This window comes from Garra rufa, chromosome 5, assembly GCF_049309525.1.
Source record: "Garra rufa chromosome 5, GarRuf1.0, whole genome shotgun sequence".
Taxonomy (NCBI): domain Eukaryota; kingdom Metazoa; phylum Chordata; class Actinopteri; order Cypriniformes; family Cyprinidae; genus Garra; species Garra rufa.
Genome location: NC_133365.1, coordinates 7040165 through 7061241, shown reverse-complemented (window position 1 = coordinate 7061241; position 21077 = coordinate 7040165). Strand labels below are relative to the sequence as shown.

At 41.3% G+C, this 21077-nt stretch overlaps 1 protein-coding gene across 4 annotated transcripts; it reads left to right on the top strand.

The window, feature by feature from the left end:
- The first annotated feature begins 241 nt into the window (after nucleotides 1-241).
- On the top strand, nucleotides 242-20745 carry LOC141335755 (UDP-glucuronosyltransferase 2C1-like). 4 transcript variants are annotated; one of them, XM_073841306.1, is made up of 6 exons: nucleotides 242-965; nucleotides 18635-18783; nucleotides 19393-19524; nucleotides 19705-19792; nucleotides 19864-20083; nucleotides 20277-20745. In XM_073841306.1, exons 1-6 carry the CDS (start codon nucleotides 242-244, stop codon nucleotides 20572-20574), a joined length of 1611 nt encoding a protein of 536 aa, XP_073697407.1. In that variant the 3' UTR covers nucleotides 20575-20745. The 4 variants fall into 4 exon arrangements, with proteins under 4 accessions (XP_073697407.1, XP_073697404.1, XP_073697405.1 ...); XM_073841303.1 differs by lacking the exon at nucleotides 242-965 and adding an exon at nucleotides 2603-3373; XM_073841304.1 differs by lacking the exon at nucleotides 242-965 and adding an exon at nucleotides 9562-10330.
- The last annotated feature ends 332 nt before the right edge of the window (nucleotides 20746-21077 follow it).

Below are 21077 nucleotides of genomic sequence, written 5' to 3'. Positions count from 1 at the left end.
TTTTTTTTGGCAGAGTTTTGGAAGCAAATGGCACCCATTTGGTGGAATGTCCCACAAATAATCACTTTATTACTCTTCAGTTTGTCAGTCTATACTCGCTATTCCTTTGAAACTAAAGAGTGCCCAAATCAAATAAGACCTTTCCCCTTATTTGATTGCATAACTTGTATATGTGCAGCAAGCATAGCTCCTCCTCCTCATGCTTGTTCAGTCCATACACAGAGTGTTGTTCACTGCTGTCATGAGTCCTATAGGAACTGGTCTTTTCCTGCTAGTTCTGCTGAACTTGAACCTGCAGTGTGTGTCAGGAGGTAAGGTCATCGTCTGGCCTTCCGAATTCAGCCACTGGCTCAATGTAAAAGTCATCCTAGATGCATTGATCGCAAGAGGACACAATATCACAGTGGTGACCCACACAGCTACACCATCTGTCTACATCACTCCATCCATGGGCTACAATGTGGAGATCCTACAGGTGCCTCACACAAAGCAAGACATCCTGGAGAATATGGAACAGATGCTGAAATACTGGACTCATGATCTACCCAATGACAACATCATCAAGGCTTCCATGAAGATCAAGGAGATGATTGACATATTCACAGAGCAGAATCAGGCAACATGCATCGAACTCTTCGCCAGAAAAGACCTACTGGAGAAGTGGAGAAAAGAGAAGTTTGACGTCTTACTTGCAGACCCCCTTTTCATGTGCGGGGAGCTGCTGGCACAGAAGCTGAACCTACCGTTGATCCTCAGTCTCAGGTTTACCTTCGGTAACACTTTTGAGAGACTCTGCGGCCAACTCCCGGCACCGCCATCCTACGTCCCTGCTGCCAGCTCTGAGAATACAGATGAAATGAATTTTCTGCAGAGACTAAAAAACTTTCTGTTTTATGGCACACAGGATGTTCTGTTTTATCTAATGACTAAATCAAAGTGGGATCACTTTTATACAGAAGTCATGGGTAAGTACACTTACACTTCATTAATGTGTCAGCATTGCATTGCCGCAATCAAAGGTCTTTAAGTGGCAACTTCATATACGTGTTATCTGGTATAAAAACATGTATAAATATAGGCTATTTGTTACACTTTTTTTGTGTGAACACATTTAGACCTAAATAAAATAACATGCACTGCCTACAAAGTCATATCAGGAATGCATTGCATGTTCCCAGTGTTTTCTGATTGGTTCAAATAGCTCAGGCCATTCCTGGGTCTCTTTTATTGATTTTCAGAAATATTCACATAGTTATAGATATAAATCTGTCATGGAGAAAAAAAAATCAAACTTTTGTCTGTAATGATGTGTGTGATGTATTTTTACTCAAAGAGAAAACAAGCTCTTGAGTATATAAAATTTTGACTCATTTTAAATCTTATAGCTCCTCACAACTATAAATCTCCATTTAACACAAAACTTTGTGAACCCTTTAAAAAGGTCTGTTTTCCTGTATGAATGTCTACTTTTCATTCCAGTTCAAAATCGTAACCAACCAAGGTTATTTATGAAAAGAAAGAGCATATTTTGTCATATATTTGCTATCAGATCAGATTTATGCAAGCATTAGGACATTTTTGGTGACCCAAAATTCCATATGCTTGAAATAACTGTTATGAAACACAGTATTTTCCCTTTTTGAGCCACAGCATTGGTGCTTATTTCCTGTATTCTGAATCAGTGTCATGTTACACTTATACCAAGAACTAACACAAAGGCTTTACAAATGGTCTTAAACATGAACGAACAAATTTTGGGTCACCAGTTGAACTGTTAACTGGAACTTTCAGCAGTATTTTTCTACAAACATACATACAGCCTGATTCCACTGGAAAATATGCTGTTTTATTCCTTTCACAGCACAGACAGTTCTGACAGTTCTATAAACAAACTGAAAAACACGAGTTAGAAGGTTGTGCAAAACCACTTTGAATAGGTTGCATGAGGTTATAACATGCAATCATTCCGAACAGCTTCAAACTTTCTAACCAATACAAGAAACATAAAACTACTGATAATGTGCACTTTGCTATGCAGTCATTTTTAAACTGAAGTGCAGTGGAACAGTACATTCTGCAAATAAGATAACATTATTAGGAGTTTTTGAGATATTTATTCCAGTTAGAAGATTACATGGGCCGTTCCTGCATGCACTTTGAAATCTTGTTTATCAATGTAAATGCTGTGTAATTAATAATTCAACTGTGCCTTAAATATCCTTCTTAGCCTAAATTTTTGTCTAGACTTAAATGCAGACAATTTGCATTTACAGTGCTAATATTTGAACTCAAATCAATATTTCAAGTTTAATTATTTACTAATGTGGCAGTAGCTATGTAATAAGCAGGATCACGTACATCCAGCTGGTTGTTATTGCAGAACAAAACCCCTTCTTTGCTTTACACTAGGATCCTGATCACCCTGTCTGGGTTTATTCTGTAGTAACAACCAGCTGGATGTACATTATCAGTCTGTAACTCTTCATTCTGTCAATCTATACCTGCTATTTCTTTGAAACAACAGAACGCCCAGATCGTTTAAGTCCTTCCTCTTTGTTTGATTGCATAACTTGCATGTGCAGGCAGGGGTAGCTCCTCCTCCTCATGCTTGTTCAGCCTGTACACAGAGTGTTGTTCACTGCCGTCATGAGTCCCAGAGGAAACACCCGTCTTTTCCTGCTAGTTCTGCTGAACTTGAACCTGCAGTGTGTGTCAGGAGGTAAGGTCATCGTCTGGCCTTCCGAATTCAGCCACTGGCTCAATGTAAAAGTCATCCTAGATGAATTGATCGCAAGAGGACACAATATCACAGTGGTGACCCACACAGCTACACCATCTGTCAACACCACTCCATCCATGGGCTACAATGTGGAGATCCTACAGGTGCCTCACACAAAGCAAGACATTCTGGAGAATATGGAACAGATGCTGAAATACTGGACTCACGATCTACCCAATGACAACATCATCAAGGCTTCCATGAAGATCAAGGAGATGATTGACATAGGCACAGAACAGAATCAGGTTGTGTGCAATGAACTTTTTGCTAGAAAAGACCTACTGGAGAAGTGGAGAAAAGAGAAGTTTGACGTCTTACTTGCAGACCCCCTTTTCATGTGCGGGGAGCTGCTGGCACAGAAGCTGAACCTACCGTTGATCCTCAGTCTCAGGTTTACTTTCGGTAACACTGTTGAGAGACTCTGCGGCCAACTCCCGGCACCGCCATCCTACGTCCCTGCTGCCAGCTCTGAGAATACAGATGAAATGAATTTCCTGCAGAGACTAAAAAACTTTCTGTTTTATGGCACACAGGATGTCTTGTTTTATCTAGTGACTAAATCAAAGTGGGATCACTTTTATACGCAAGTCATGGGTAAGTACACTTACACTCAGTGCTTAATTTGAGCCGGATCCTGTTCCGGAAAATGTCAGATTTTGGATTTTTGTGTTTCGGTATTTGTTTTTAAAGATCCGACATTAACAAGTGCATTAGATCGTGACAGTGAGTGCGTGCATACGAGACAGAGCAAGCGGGTTTATGGATGTATTTGAAGGACCAATCAGATTTTAAGTTCAAAATTGCTCTTTGGTGCTACCACTTAATCCACTCTCTCCAAACGTGAACTGCTCGCAAAACATATTTAGTGAGCAGCGGAATGTTTGGAGAGAGATTGTAATAAATAATACCAAATCAAGCAAAATGTTATAATGTAAAAACACTACAAACACTATAAACATAGCTATACGTTAGTTTCCCTAAATCCAAAAGTAATCATTTAATTGTCATATTCAGAACAAAACAAGAAAGAAAGAAATATATATAAAAGAAACCAAAACCAAGCGAACCCTAAAGTACCACCCTACTGAAAAAAACAGCATATGCTGGTTAGGTATGTTTTGTTGCTGTGATGCTGGTTGTAGCTGGTTAATGCTGGTCCTTTGCTGGTTTATGCTGGTCCTTTGATGTTTAACTGGTCCTTAGCTGGTAAATGCTGGTCCTTTGCTGGTTTATCCTGGTCCTTTGCTGTTTAACTGATCCTTTGGTGGTTAATGCTGGTCCTTAGCTGGTTAATGCTGGTCCTTTGCTGGTTTTTGCTGGTCATGTTGCTGGTCAAGGACCAGCATAAACCAGCAAAGGACCAGCATAAACTAGCAAAAACCAGCATCCCAGCACCAAAACATACCTAACCAGCATATGCTGGTTTTTTTTTCAGCAGGACAGGCATTGGGCTCACGTACCTCTGTAATTTGGCACAAATCCAAATGTATCCATATTCACAATGTATTTGAATGATAAACTATTATTTATAATTTGGACTAGGCTTTGTACTTTACGTTCGTATATCAACAGAAAAAAAAATCCTCTTCAGCAAAAATGTGCTTAGTATAACAGCAGAGTGGGCCGGTTATACTGGGCTACGGATTATTTAATTTGACCAGAGTAACATTTTAAATGTTTGGTTTACTGTATTTTATTTTGATAATCCCTGCTAAAAAAAACAGCTAAAACCAGCCTAGGCTGGTTGGCTGGTTTTAGCTGGTCATAGCTGCTCAGCTATGGAAGTCAGGCTGGTCTTAGCTGGCCAGGCTGGGAGACCAGCTAAAACCAGCTAAGACCAGCCAACCAGCCCTCAGCAGGAATGCCTTCAGCTTTATGTGTGTTCAAGGTGCACACATCCCTGGTGGAAAGTGTGAGTGCCAGGTTATCAGCTGTGAGCACATCTTTGATGGGTGGTTCTGTGTTTCCACATTCAAAGCGAGCGTAAAAGGTGGCATTGCTGGTTGGGAGTGTTCTGCTGCTGGTTTATAGTCTGTGAGCGCATGGATGCCTGTCAACATGCGCAAAGGGTCATTGTTTTTAAATCTGTCCTCAATGCACAGTTTGTAATAGTATTTAGCAGACTGAATTCCCCTCTTCAGATCCTGGATAAGCTGTAGGCCTCACGGTCGCCAGATTTGAAAGCAGCATCACACGTCTTCAGCAGAAGTTGTTCATCTAGGGTTTCTGATTGGGGTACAGTTTAATTACTTTATGAGTGGTTACTTTGTCAACACATCTGTTGATATGAAGCAGAACAGAGCTGCTGTAGGTATTAACATCTGTGTGGGAGTCCAGTGTGGCCCGAAAAGCAAACACATTCCAGTCTGTATTCTGGATCTCCTGCTGTAATGAAGAGTCTGCTTCTTACAACTAAACTTTAACAGTTCTCATGGTGGGTTTCACTTGGTCCTATTATGCTCTTTTACAAAGTCTTTATTTTGTTTTGGGGGTGCACTACAACATGCTCACATGCTTGGTTTGGAAAGTGCATTATTTTTCACATAATTGACATTATTACAATAGCTTTCTCCCCAGCCTGGCACAAATGGCTCAATTAGTTCTGGGTTTGATGAAGGCCCGTCTTCCGAAAAACTAAATGTGTTGTGATTGGTTAGCAGTCCCACTGTGTTGCGATTGGCGAACAGCTTAGACGGCGTTTCAGACGTGCCACGCCCCTTCCCAAAGCAGCAAATTCCATGTACAACTGTTAGTACAAGCTTGATTAAAGTGATTCTTACGTTTTAAATATGGATATTTTTCTTACAAAAACACATCAGATCACTAAAGGAGGCTTTTACCAATCCCTCCTAAGCCATGTGAGGCCCTTTATATTATGGATTGACTTGTTTTGGACTGATGGAGAGAAACACTTGTCTATGCCGTTTAGTCTATGCCTTTCAAGCTTGGGAGTGCCAGGATTATTTTTAATATAACTCAGATTGCATTCGTCATATCAGTTGGTGCACTGATGTCAAAAAAACACACTACTAGTCCTTGCACTCCTGAACTGTTTTATTGATTTTCAGAAATATTTACATAGTTAAAAAATATAAATCTGCCATGAAGAAAACAATGTTTAAACTTCTATCTAATTTTGTGTGACATATTTTGCACATAAAAACAAGCAATAGAAAACAGCTCTTGGGTAAATTAACTTTTGATTGCTTTTGAACCTTGTACTTACTATGATAACAGTAATAGGATGAGTCCTTTTAACCTCTTTGAATAGCTATTTTTCATTTCATTTCAAAATCCGTTGAAATCCACTGTATTTGCTATCGATCAGACTGTGACTCAAAACTTGTCATGCTTGAAATTACGAGACACAGTATTTTCCCTTTTTGAGCCACACCACTGTTTGCATAACTCCTGTTCTGAATCAGAGTCATGTTACCCTTATACAAAGAACCACATAATACAAAGGCTTTACAAATTATCTTAAACATGAACAAACTCATTCTGGGTCACAACAGGCAACTCTTGCAAGAACTTCCTACATTATTTTAGGTTCTACAAACATAACGATTCCATTTGAGAATATGGTGTTTTATTTCTACAGTTCTGACCATTAAACAAACTAAAATATATGAGCTAGAAAGTCCTATAGAGTCCAACACTTTGGATAGGTTACTTGAGGTTATAACACGTCATTCTGAATAGCTTTCCAAACAATACAAGAAACATAAAACCACTGATAATGTGCACTTTGCCATGCAGTAATTTCACATGCTATTAAAATATTATATGGTGTGTTCTAACGATGCACTTTGAAATCTTTCAAGTTTCAGTTTTTTGTTTTTTAAATGACTAACACAAAATGTAGAGTTCTCGGTTTTTGACACAATTAAAACATGAAATAGCCTGCAATATATGTTAACAATTCCAGCTGAATTTGCCCCACTCCTGTCAGTAATTGTCATGTGATTGAGATGAGTTCATGGCACTGAGGAGACTGGGGCAACTGACAAAGGTGACTCTCCTAAGAGTCAGCTAAAAGAGATTTTCTTCACATGCAATGTTCGGACAAATTGACATTGCATTGGATTGTTTGTTTAATACTGACCTGAATAAGATATTTTACATAAAAGATGTTTACATATAGCCCACATGAGAAAGTAGTCCCTCATTCGTGAGAAAATATGCAGATTCTTTTCAAACAGTTCTCACTGGTGCAATGGAAGGAAAACCATGCGTTAAAAGCCAGGGGTGAAACTTTTGAATTTGAAGATCAGGTTAAATTTAACTTATTTTATCTTCTGTTGCCTCCGAAGGGCAGTACTAAATAAAAAAAAAGATATTTTGGCAAAATAAGAAAAATGTACACATCTCTATTCTGTTCAAAAGTTTTCACCCCCTGCTCTTAATGCATGTTTTATTTTCCTTCTGTTCTGGAGCATCAGTGAGTGTTTGAACCTTCTGTAATACTTGCATATGAGTCCCTCAGTTGTCCTCAGTGTGAAAGGATGGATCTCAAAAACTGATCAGGACTAACTGTTCAGGACAAACAAGGGACTCTAATAGTAGTAATAACTATCACTAAACAAACAAACAAAACACACCGCTGTGGATCATTCAGGTACCAACACCGTATTAAGAATCAAGTGTATGTAAACTTTTAAATGGGGTCATTTTTATAAATTCAACTCTAGTATTATTTTCTCTTATGGGCTATATGTAAACATACTTTACATTAAATATCTTGTTGTATGTAGCTATATTGTTCCTTTTTTACATGGTTTGAAAAACAAGCTTTAAAAAGCAAACATCTTTACAACGTCATATCCAGATTTCCCTTAGTCTTGAAGTAGGGACATTTGATTTGTGCTATTCTAACAAATGCCTAAATAAAATCTTGTTTTCATGTAGGGCCCAGGGAATCAAAATATGTGAGACAAGATTCGGGACTTAAATGAGTTTTTTTTACCCATAGGTGGCATTTTGCCAATATACATCCACTTAAATTTTATTTTCTATTGTCACTTATGGGTATTTTGGTTTTTAATTTAATAAGCCATGTGAAGATGACATAATATACTTAAAACGAAGGTATTTCTCACTCTTAAAATTGCATGTTATTTGCGATTAACTGAAAATGTATTGTAGTTTGAATTTATATTAAATACAGTTAGCTGAAACCTAAGGACTTAATTTCGTAATTTCATAATTCTGTCATCTTTGAAATATGGTTTTAAATGGTCCAATGGATTTAGCTTATGCATTCAATAAACTTTAATGTCATTGCTATTGAAACTTGTATGTCATGTTGACTAACAACCCTACTGTAGTGTTTTTCAAATATTACATTTAAAATTAACTTAATTTAAATATTCTAAATTACAGCTTCATAGTTACAAATGTGTTGTTACAAATGTCCCTCTATCTAAATTCTTTAAAATGAGTGTACTTCTTCAAAGCATGACAAATGTTTATAAAAAACATAATGCTCTCTCTTATTTCATTAATAGGGCTATATATTTTATCAAAGTTTCTTTAAGGCTATTCTATTGTCTGATTATATGCAAGTATCTTTTATAATGTATATTAAATATATCATATAATATGATTTTAAGTGCATTACAAGTGCACATTTAAAAGTCTACAATTAAGCCTACTTCTTTTTCACAAGTGATTGAACGGAGCGTTGTTTCCGGACTTTTTATTCATTGTGGGGATGTCATGTGACGTAACTCCAAAGTCATACTATGGCTGTGTCCAAATTCAGGGTTGTGGCTAGAGGGTATACAGCTCAGACCGGAAACTAACAATGAAATTAATTGTTCTACCTATTAGATTGTGTTTTATTAACGTCTACACCTACCCCAACCCTAAACTTAGCCCTTACTATAATACAAAAAAAGTATTATTGTTGTACAGTGTGACAAAAATAACGTTAGACTGATGTGCGCATGCCCAGTAGCCTTAGCTGTATCCCTTCTAGACTTTACCCAAATTCAGGGTCTACATCCTTCGGAGGACTCATTAGAAGGATGTTACGTCACAGCGCCGCGACGAAGGCTGTCCAAATTCATAGGATCCTTCAAATGCGGCCCACAAATACGTCCTCCTTTTCCCCGAATTTGAAGGATGGGTCTGGTGGATCCTTTCCCGTCCTACCTATCCCACAATTCCTTTCGGCGGAGCGCTTCCAGAATTTTCAAATAATGGCGGACGAAGCAAGCGGTAGTAATGATGGAAGTTTTAAAAAAACTGCCGTTTCAAAAAATATTTTTTTACAGCGGTTGTCTAGTTAGGCCTTTGGTTTTAGCGTTAAGCTTATTTTTTTACATTTGTATGTATATATGTTAGAAAACATCACTTTCGTAAAATAGCTTCTTTCTTACTGTCTGTGTGAATATCCCCTTACACACAGCTAATTTCTTGTTTGTGATTGAAAATGTTTTTAACGCTTTTAGGGATGAAAGAGTAGTTATTTTGTTTTGTGCAGTACAGATAACCTTACTTCTTGCTTAGCGCTGTCACGGTTGCTAGGCGACAGGATATGAGCAACGGGGAAGGGAGGGAACTGAAAGAAGTGTAGGCTGTCCAAATTCACTGACACCTACTTCCAGGTTTTGCGGTCTTCGGAGGACCCCTCCTCCTTCAACCTGGTAGGAAGGATCCTAAGGAGGATGCAGACCCTGAATTTGGACACAGCCTATGCCTCCACCCTTCACAGAGAAACTTGAATGGTTACGCACAGAGCTTTGGTGTCTTAATCCAGCCACAAAGAGAAACCGCTCATATCAAACAATCTGCTTGCATGCTGCGTCTTGACTGGTGCTTTTAAAATGCAATATTTGGGAAAGTCATTTACACTTTGCGTAATCTTCCTATTCAGTGACTTGAGCTTTACGCACGGTGGTAATGTGCTCGTGCTGCCAGGAGAATACAGCCACTGGTACAACATGCGCAACATTGTGGACGAACTGTTGAACCGGAATCACAGCGTGACTGTTCTGGTGAACTCAGCCTCGCCAACAATAAACTTCACAGAGCAGGCGAGGTTTCAGTATCTGGTGTTTGAAGTGCCTTTGAATGCTCGCGAGGTGCACAGTGTGAGCGAACAGCTGGTCAATGTCTGGATGCAGTACCCCAGACCCAACATGGTCCAAATCGGCCTCCAAATCATGGATCTGTTGGGGACAGTGCGCGAAATGCACCAGATCATGTGCGGCTGCATGCTGCGTAACGAAACGCTTATCAGTCGCTTGAAGGCTTTAAAGTTTGATGTGCTTTTCTATGATCCCATGATCATATGCAGTGATTTGCTGGCGGAGATTCTGGACCTGCCAGTCGTGCTCTCTCTACGGTTTTCGCTGGGCTTTTCCATGGAGAGGATGTGTGGACAGATGCCCTCACCGCCCTCTTATGTACCGGTTCCTCCGACGGAGATGACAGATCGCATGTGCTTCATGGAAAGAGTGAAGAATATGATTGTTTATGTTGTTTATTCATTCGCGTTTCGAATGGCATCGAGCAGTTTGGATAATCTCTACAGTGAAATATTAGGTAAGATCCTCACGGATATAAATAGTTGCTTTTCTATCATATCAGAATCAGAAAGAGCTTTTTTGCCAAGTATGCTTGCACATACAAGGAATTTGTTTCAGTGTCAATAGCTTCCAAAAACAACACATAAAAGATGAGAATAAGAAAATACACATATCTAAATATAAATAGACAAGAATTTGTAAAAATAAATTGAGAAAAACATAAATAACTATTATCTACAAAATGGAATAGGATAGTATAGAGGATGCAGGGATGTGTTAAGGTGAAATAGTGGGTTCACAGCGAGTTATCAGAAGTAAGATGTTTTAGTAAGATGTAATATTGTGGTCTACCTGGAAACCTAAAGTTGCACTAGGTATCCATCACCTATTAGCACAAAAACATGATATTTTCAGCATATTTTGATTGTCAATTGCAAGTTTGAGTTGACTGAAAGTTTAAGTCAACAGAATCCATTATCTGTTGGCAAACTAGCTTCAATGACTGATACAAAGTGCAATGACCCCTTCATAAAGCAACATGACATTTGCCTAAATCTAGTTGTGCACATAGCCTAAACCGCATTTGGATCCTCACTCCTAGCTCACACTGCACTTATCCAGATTTAGAAATATTTCACCATGACTTTTAGGTATTTATTTGTGTTTGTACTGCTGTGTGGATTAGAGATTGCTTGTGCTGGCAAGGTTTTGGTGTTGCCAGGAGAGTACAGCCATTGGCACAACATGCGTGCGATCATTGACGCTCTGGTGGATCGTAACCACAGTGTGACGGTTCTGGTCAGTTCTTCATCACCTACTGTACCGCACACACAGAAGGAGCGCTTCGATTTCAATGTGTTTATAGTCAACATGCAGAAAGAAGAGGCCAGTGCTGTGTGGAGTGACTTTATTCATCTCTGGATGAATGAAAAAGCCAGCAAATACGAGACAGTGTTCAACATCTGGCGAGTGATGACCAATTTCATGGTGCTCACAGCTGATATATGCAAGGGCATGTTTTACAATGAGGATCTTTTACGCATACTTCGTGAATCTTATTATGATGTGCTTTTATCTGATCCAATGATGCCATGCTCTGACTTGATGGCACAGACTCTGAATATCCCTCATGTCCTGTCGCTGCGTGCAACGTTTGCGTATACATTTGAGAGCCTTTGCGGTCAGATGCCTGTGCCGATGTCCTACGTTCCTGCAGCTGCTTTGCAAGATTATCTCACTGACCGTATGAGCTTCACAGAGAGAGCTGAGAACATGCTCCTCTATATCAAACATATGACTATGTTTCGATTGAGCATGAAGTTTACTAGTGACTGGCTGTACACTGAAATATGGGGTAATTTTTTATTTGTTTTTAATTATGTGTTAGGATATGGTTTTTTTTTTTTTTTTTTTTTTGGTGTACAAAACTGGTAGATTTAATTACTTAAATGTTGTGTAATAGCAAAAGTATGTGATTCAGTCATAATTAAAAATAGTATATTTAATAGTAATTCAAACTAGTAATTCAAAAAAAGTATATTTATTCATTTATTGGTTTATTTAAATGGGCAGAGTAACAAAAAAAAAATACTTTTAGCCAAAAGCTGAAAAATATGCATTGCACATTTTCAGAGTCTCACTAGAATTCAGCCTGTAGCATATCTTAATAATTACAGTGAAAACATAAGCACAGTTTTTTTTTTTATATAAATAATAAATATTAATATTTATTATTCTACAACAGTAAGTTCTGGCCCTTGTTTTGATTTAGCAGTGGTCTAACACATCTACACTGGATGCAAGTGGCACAAAAAGCTAATATGTGGAGCAAAAAGCTGGATGTGGTGTAGATGGCTGGTTGTATTTTTAATGTACTGACATACACAAAATTGCATACATTACTATGCATTTAGAGTGCTTTCACTTCATGATTCAGTCTATTAATATGCATTTAGAATGATCGCAAAATTCAAGATATGGAAGCAGAAAATGTATGTTTATATTTCATATAGTTCATCATTATCACAAGAAGAGTGCATTTAAAAAAAAAAAAAAATATATATATATATATATATATATATATATATATATATTGTCACGGATTGGCCAGGTTCTACTCCCTCACTCACTCAACGATCACAGTCACCTGATTACTAATCAGACGCACCTGAAACCAATCACCAGCACCACATATAAGCACACCACACACCTCACTCAGTGTCCGGGCTCGTTTTCACGAAGCGGACTCATTGTGTTTCTCTGTCGAGTTCACAAACCTCAAAGACATACTTCCCTCGCTATTTACCTGTTGAAACTTACCTGTTGTCTCATCTATTCCAGTACGAAGTCCGTTCTCTGTTCCAGTCAGCTGTGGTCAGCCATAAGCCTGTTCGTCTATCACCAACGGTGTGTGTGTGTGTGTGTGTGGGTCGGAGTCCTCCTCTCGTCGTTCCTGGAAAGGAAAAGGATCTGTATTCAGTATTCATCTCTAGTCAACGAATATCATACTTGGACTGTTGATACTTACCCGGTTCTGCACGTCATCTTATCCACTACGCTCTGCTGATAATAAACATTGTTATATTGATCACTTACCTCTCTTGTTTGGTCTGCTTCCGTAACAGTTAGCCCGGACCAACACAGTATCAGCATGAGCAATCGGGACCCGTTTCAAGAGCTGGTGGACTCGCTCAGGAAGGTTTTGTTGGCTAGTCATGCCACCACTCCAACTTCAGCTCATCCCACCGCACCACCGGCACCCAGCACTTCTTCGGCTCCCGTGAACGTCCCTTCCAGTCCCATGGCCCGACCAGCGCCCTACTCTGGCGGGGCGGAGGAGTGCAGCGGATTCCTGTTACAATGTTCATTGATATTCACAATGCAACCTGCTCTCTATCCCACAGATTCGTCGAAAATAGCCTTCATCACGTCTCTGCTTACCGGACCAGCTCTCAAATGGGCGGACACGTTATATCAGCAGGCCGGGCCGGCAACCCATTCGATCCAGGCTTTCGTCGCTCATTTTAAAGAGGTTTTCGGACGTTCTGATGCAGAAGTATCCGCAGGAGAGCAATTGTATCATCTTAAGCAGGGAAGTATGACGACACAAGATTACTCCCTGCGTTTCCGAACTTTGGCCGCTGCCAGCGGATGGAATGAACGATCATTACTGACCACGTACCGGCTCGGCCTAGAACCCAATCTTCGGATGCAGTTAGCTGCTTTGGACGATTCCATGGGATTGGAGAAGTTCATTCAGCAGTCACTTCGTTGTTCAGATCGTCTAAAATCCTACCAAGACCAGTCCGCCACTACTGCACTCCTCCGACCAGTTACATCCGCCAGCCCTCCAGAACCAGAACCAATGATCCTGGAATCAGGGAAAATCTCTGCAGCTGAGCGACAGAGAAGACTGACCCGGGGTCTTTGCATGTACTGTGGGGCTGCGGGACACGTGCGACTCAACTGTCCTATGCGTCCTATACGATCTTTGGTGAGTGTAATACGTTCTGAATTGGATAACATGCATCCTCTGACTACCAATGTTCAGTTAACTACCCACACTTCCTGTGTTACAGTCGCAGCCCTCATCGACTCCGGGTCAGCGGGAAACTTCATCTCTAACACCCTCTGTCGCCAGCTCCAGCTACGCACCCAAGCATCAACCACCATCTACCAGATTCAACCGATAACTAACCGGATCAGCTCACGGACCCGTATTCACCGGAAAAGTGAACCCATCATCCTACAGATTGGAGTTTTGCACCGTGAGGAGATTCAGTTTCTGGTTATGGAGGGAGCTACTATGGACATCATCTTGGGGCGCCCGTGGCTGGTGAAGCATGATCCCATCCTCTCTTGGGGCACAGGAGAGGTGATAAAATGGGGAAAAGAATGTACCAACCAATGTTTCCCAGATCTTCCACGTCCTAGACACAAGATACTACCTGTCAACGTCACCTCCGTCGAAAGTCCGGTTGAGAAGCAGTCAGTCCAGATTCCTGCCATTTACTCGTCGTTTCAAGACGTCTTCTGCCCCAAGAGAGCTTCCCAGCTACCTCCACATCGGCCATGGGACTGTGCCATTGACCTAGTTCCGGATGCTCCAATGCCCAGAGGTAAGATCTACCCGCTGTCGCTTCCGGAGACCAAGGCAATGGAGGAGTACATACAGGAGGCTCTCGATCAGGGTTACATCCGACCATCAACATCACCCGCAGCATCCAGTTTTTTCTTCGTGGCAAAGAAGGATGGAGGGCTGCGGCCATGCATCGATTACCGTATACTCAATCAAGGCACCATAAAGTTCCGGTATCCCCTTCCTCTCGTCCCTGCGGCCCTCGAACAACTACGCACTGCCAGGGTGTTTACGAAGTTGGACCTCCGCAGCGCGTACAACCTCGTGAGGATACGTGAGGGGGACGAGTGGAAGACTGCCTTCGTGACCCCTACTGGCCACTACGAGTATTTGGTCATGCCCTATGGTTTGGTCAACGCCCCCTCCGTATTTCAGAACTTCATTCACGAGGTACTCCGGGAGTTTCTGCACCACTTTGTCGTTGTCTACATAGACGATATCCTGATTTACTCCCGGAGTGAGGCCGAACATCGCTTCCACGTTGCGGAGGTCCTTCAAAGATTACGGGATCATCACCTGTATCTCAAGGCGGAGAAATGTTCATTTCACCTACCAGCAGTACACTTCCTTGGATACGTCATCGACCAGAAGGGGGTCCGTATGGACGAGAGGAAGGTATCTGCAGTTGTATCCTGGCCAGAACCCACCACTATCAAAGAGCTTCAACGATTCTTAGGTTTCGCCAATTTCTACCGCCGGTTTATCAAGAACTACAGCATCATCACTGCTCCACTTACCAGTCTACTCAAAGGAAAACCACGAACCCTACTCTGGAACCCTGACTCGGCCGCAGCCTTCCATAACCTCAAGGAAGCATTTACACAGGCACCTCTTCTAACCCATCCTGACCCTGATCTCCCTTTCGTGGTAGAGGTAGACGCTTCTACTACCGGCGTGGGAGGTATTCTGTCACAACATCATGGTACTCCTCCATTGCTTCATCCCTGTGCCTACTATTCCCGGAAGCTCAGCCCTGCGGAGAGGAACTATGACATCGGCAACCGCGAGCTCCTTGCCATCAAGCTCGCTCTGGAGGAGTGGCGACATTGGTTAGAGGGATCCAACCACACGTTCCAGGTGATAACAGATCACAAGAACCTGCAGTACCTCCGAGACGCCAAACGGCTCTGTCCCCGTCAGGCAAGATGGTCCCTGTTCTTTTCACGATTCAACTTCACCATAACCTACCGGCCAGGATCCAAGAATACCCGAGCTGATGCTCTGTCTCGCATCCATGATTCTCACGACTTGCCTGACACACCCACGACCATAATCCCCGAAAACATCATCGTTCAACCCATTGAATGGACCAACCCGCCAGCTGTCGCCACTCCGGAACCCAGATCTCCGCCGGGCTGTCCACCTGGTCGCAGATTCATCCCTAGGACCCAGCGGGTAGATCTAATCCATTCAACACATACCTCTCTGGGCACTGGACATCCAGGGGCCAACAACACTCTCTCGCTGCTGACGGACCGCTTCTGGTGGCCGCACATGGCAAGGGATGTGAGGAGGTATGTCCAAGGATGTAAGGAGTGTGCAATGTCCAAGAGTCCACGTCATCTGCCTGCTGGGAAACTCCATCCCTTGCCTGTGCCGAACCGCCCCTGGTCACACCTGGGAGTTGACTTCATGACAGATCTCCCCTCATCTGACGGTAACACCTGCATCTTTGTTATAGTTGATCGATTTTCAAAATTCTGCCGACTGATACCTCTGAAAGGTCTTCCCACAGCCCTAGAGTCTGCCGAACTGCTCTTCAACAAAGTCTTTAGGTACTATGGCATTCCGGAAGACATCGTCTCAGACAGGGGTCCACAGTTTATTTCACGGGTGTGGAAGTCTTTTCTCAAACTCCTAGGTGTGACCGTTAGCCTCTCCTCTGGATACCACCCTGAGACCAACGGGCAGACGGAGAGGAAAATCCAGGAGGTGGGGCGGTTCCTCCGGACATTCTGTCATGGTCACCAGGACTCCTGGAACCAGTTCCTGGGTTGGGCAGAATACGCCCAAAATTCACTGCGGCAACCCACCACAGGACTCACGCCATTCCAGTGTGTGCTCGGCTTCCAACCACCTCTCTTCCCCTGGAATGGCGAACCATCACAGGTGCCCGCAGTGGATTACTGGTTCCGGGAGAGCGAGAGAGTCTGGGACGAGGCTCACCATCATCTTCAAAGGGCAGTGCGCAGAACCAAGTCCACTGCTGATAAGAAGAGGATTCCTGGTCCCACATACACTCCTGGGCAGAAAGTCTGGCTCTCCACAAGAGACATCCGTCTGCGCCTGCCCTCGAAGAAATTGAGTCCCAGGTTTGTTGGCCCCTTCACCATCGTGGAACAGGTCAACCCCGTCACCTACAGACTCCAATTACCACCACAGTACCGTATCCACCCCACATTTCACGTCTCTTTACTGAAACCCTTTCACCCACCTGTGATTCCCTCCACAGAACCTGGTCAGGAAGAGGAACCCCCTCCCCCCTTGGTGCTGGAAGAGGGATCCATCTACTCGGTCCGAGAAATCCTTCTGTCCCGACGTCGTGGTGGTAGTCTGGAGTATCTCGTCGACTGGGAAGGCTACGGACCAGAGGAGAGGTCGTGGGTACCCAGAGTTGACATTCTAGATCCAGCCCTCATGGAGGAATTCCATCGTAACCATCCTGAATGTCCAGCCCCTCGAGGACGAGGTAGACCACCACGACGTCGGAGGCCTCGGCCCTCAGGAGCGGGCCCTGGGGAGGGGGGTAATGTCACGGATTGGCCAGGTTCTACTCCCTCACTCACTCAGCGATCACAGTCACCTGATTACTAATCAGACGCACCTGAAACCAATCACCAGCACCACATATAAGCACACCACACACCTCACTCAGTGTCCGGGCTCGTTTTCACGAAGCGGACTCATTGTGTTTCTCTGTCGAGTTCACAAACCTCAAAGACATACTTCCCTCGCTATTTACCTGTTGAAACTTACCTGTTGTCTCATCTATTCCAGTACGAAGTCCGTTCTCTGTTCCAGTCAGCTGTGGTCAGCCATAAGCCTGTTCGTCTATCACCAACGGTGTGTGTGTGTGTGTGTGTGTGGGTCGGAGTCCTCCTCTCGTCGTTCCTGGAAAGGAAAAGGATCTGTATTCAGTATTCATCTCTAGTCAACGAATATCATACTTGGACTGTTGATACTTACCCGGTTCTGCACGTCATCTTATCCACTACGCTCTGCTGATAATAAACATTGTTATATTGATCACTTACCTCTCTTGTTTGGTCTGCTTCCGTAACATATATATTATTGGGTATATATATATATATATATATTACAAGAGCTCAATTCATATTAAGAAACATTTTTTAGACAGCATATTGGCTATTTTTGCTCTATTTCGCAAACAAAAATCGTTCCAAACAAAGCCACATCAATGTTTTGTATTTCTGAGCAACATGACAGTGTTCTGTTCCTGAATGAATCAACGTTTAAATGATAAGGTTTAATCACAATGATTTGCTTATTAACAGTGGTTTTAATTTCAAATTTAAAGTATCTTTTTATTTTTTTTATATCAATATTCACCCATTTATGTTTAAAATATGAAAATATGCAACTTCTGCAAAGATTAATTTTGTTGAAAGTGATTTCATTTGTTTGGTATCATCCTAAATGTATTATTATTACAACTGACTAATTAAATGTAAGAATTTGACTCAAAAGATGATGCACACTTTTAGAATATCGATTTGTCAATGAATATAAGCTACAGAATGTGAGACAGTTTTTAGCAACCATATAGGATTTAATAACGTGTGGTCTTGCTGTGGTCATAGTTCAAAATTAACCCTGTAATTGTTTCAAACTGTCTATTTGATTGCCTAAGCAATAGTCTAAGGGAGCTGATACTGTCCAGCGGCACTGTTTTTGCACTGTTTGTATTGTTTCTTTGTGTTTGTGCAATACAAACATTAGTGAAGGGGGCTCTCAGTGACTTTTTGTGCTGTTACATAGATACACATTTGGTGACAGTGACTGTCTTTATGAGTGAGTCATTGAATAAGTCACTTATCTGATTACCTAAAAAACAAAAAGCATGAATCCGACTATTGTGTCAACTGGAGAAGGCTGTAAATAATGCAAAATATTTGAATAGTTGACATCAACTGAGTAGCATTATATCTCTCTATGTTACAGGCAAACCCACAACGATGTGTGAGACCATGGGAAAAGCTGACATCTGGTTGATTAGAACATACTGGGATTTTGAGTATCCACGCCCATTCCTGCCGAATTTTAAATTTGTTGGAGGACTACACTGCAAACCCGCCAAACCTCTGCCAAAGGTAATGACTTTTCTTTGCCGTGTATTTAGAAATATCTGCTCTTCTGAATTATGCCTTTACATTTTTGTTTGCATTGCATTAAAATGCATCAATCCTTACCTAAATAGACTTTATGCCAGTGGCTGTATCCGTGAAGAGGGATCTTATTTAGCTCCTGTATGAAAAGCTGAAGCAAAGACCAGGAGATTCTGGTGTATCTGCAGCAGGATTCTTTATTGAGAGTCTGCTGTGTGGCAATGCAGCCATCAAAGTCTGACTAAGGCAGGCATATGTTATATTTTATAGGCATATTGACTTTGAAAGTCCAATACAATGTAGTCCATGTTATTCAAATGATGTTTCATTAAGATGAGCAGATCTTAAAGATATTTTTAAATTTGAAATCCTGCACTCTGTTGACATTAAAAAAAAAAAATTGCAGTATCAATCCTATATTGTGAACTGCACATGCACACTTTGACATGACATTTCTGATGAAAGATCAGTTCAGACACTAATGAAAAGCTTGATAAGGCAAAAAAAAAAATTTCAAGGCAATAATTTAACTGAATTGTTTTTGCATTACTTTGTGTGTGTGTGACAGTGTGTGTTAATTTGTTTGTTCTTTAGGAACTGGAGGAGTTTGCTCAGAGCTCAGGAGATCATGGCATTGTTGTATTCTCATTGGGTTCCATGATCAGCAACCTGACATTGGAAAGAGCAAACACTATTGCTTCTGCTCTTGGCCAGATCCCACAAAAGGTGTGTGGTTACAGTTTAAAGCAATAAAGCAGCTGCCACAGTTCTGGAATTATTTGTTTACAGTAATTTTGTCAATAGAGATTTCAACCCCAAAAAACTAAAGGTACAAGACTGTGTAAATAATGACTATGCTCAGTGTCCTAAAGCAACTGTTAGTAAATTATATGTGTATTTGCACAGGTTATTTGGCGTTACAGTGGGATAACACCAGAAACTCTTGCCCCCAATACAAAACTCTGTGAATGGATCCCACAGAACGATTTGCTTGGTAAGGAAAGTATTGTCATTATACATGAAGAACATTAACTGATTTACTATTTTAACTATTTTATCTGATAGGTCATCCAAAAACAAAGGCCTTCATTACCCATGGTGGGACAAATGGACTGTATGAGGCTATTTATCATGGAGTCCCAATGGTGGGCTTGCCTCTGTTTGCTGACCAGCCTGATAACCTAATGCACATGAAAACCAAAGGAGCTGCTGTTGTTCTTAATATCAACACAATGCAATCTAGTGACCTGGTGGATGCTCTCAAGACTGTCACAAATAATCCATCGTGAGTTAATGCTTCATAAGCTTGAAAAGAGCTTTGAAATAATCTTTTAATAAGGCACACACACCCACAAGTAGAGTACAATATATAAAGTTTATATACGGTCGTCGGATTACAACAGCCACCTTTAGTATTCGATTCATTTGAATCCTGATACTATATTGTTAACCAGCGCTTCCATTTCTTCTCTTATCAGGTACAAGGAGAGCATCATGCGACTGTCCAGAATCCATCATGATCAGCCAATGAAGCCTCTGGATCAGGCAGTTTACTGGATCGAATTTGTGATGCGGAATAAAGGAGCTAAACATCTACGAGTTCAGGCTCATGATCTGAGCTGGTATCAGTACCACTGCCTGGATGTAGTGGCCTTCTTACTCTCAGTTGTTGCACTGATCACATTCATCTTTATTAAAACATGCTGTTTCCTTTTCCGTAAATGTTTCAGAAAGACTCGTCTTGATGGCAAAGCACAAAAGCTTAAAAAAGAGTAAATGCCAAGAAGGTTATCATAGAAGCATTGGTGTCAATTGACTGTGGTACATGTGTCTCATCACATGTGTATGATGGCCAGTGTGCATTTTTGTACATTCCAAATTGTATTTTTTAAATGAAACTAATACATGTGAATGTTCATGTAAAATAAAAAATATATACTGTAAGAATGCACAAAACTCCTTGCTATTAACTAAAAATGTAGTTACGCAGGGGTTCATTTACACTCATGACAATGGTTTTGAATCAGTGGAGGAACTCTAGTTGGAGACTCAGGGGTCATTTATTTATTGCATCATTTTAGGGCACTTTCAGATGATCATAGTTGATTCAAATAAAAAAAAAGAGTTGAGCAGGTCACAGTCAGCTGTCCTCAGGTAACTCTTCTCCTTTTGTCATGACATTTTTCATCCTTTTCAACTCTAAACAAAAAAGAAGGGCTCACAAAGCTGCCCTGTGTATCATCCAGAGCCAGCCCAAGCCTTAATGGGGCCCCTAAGCA

Bases quoted from the DNA above. Each gene is read 5' to 3' on its own strand.
- LOC141335755 (XM_073841303.1), top strand. From the start codon at position 2,605: ATGCTTGTTCAGCCTGTACACAGAGTGTTGTTCACTGCCGTCATGAGT. The intron at 18,784-19,392 runs GTAATGACTTTT...TTTGTTCTTTAG, and splicing joins CCGCCAAACCTCTGCCAAAG to GAACTGGAGGAGTTTGCTCA. The intron at 19,793-19,863 runs GTAAGGAAAGTA...TTTATCTGATAG, and splicing joins CCCACAGAACGATTTGCTTG to GTCATCCAAAAACAAAGGCC.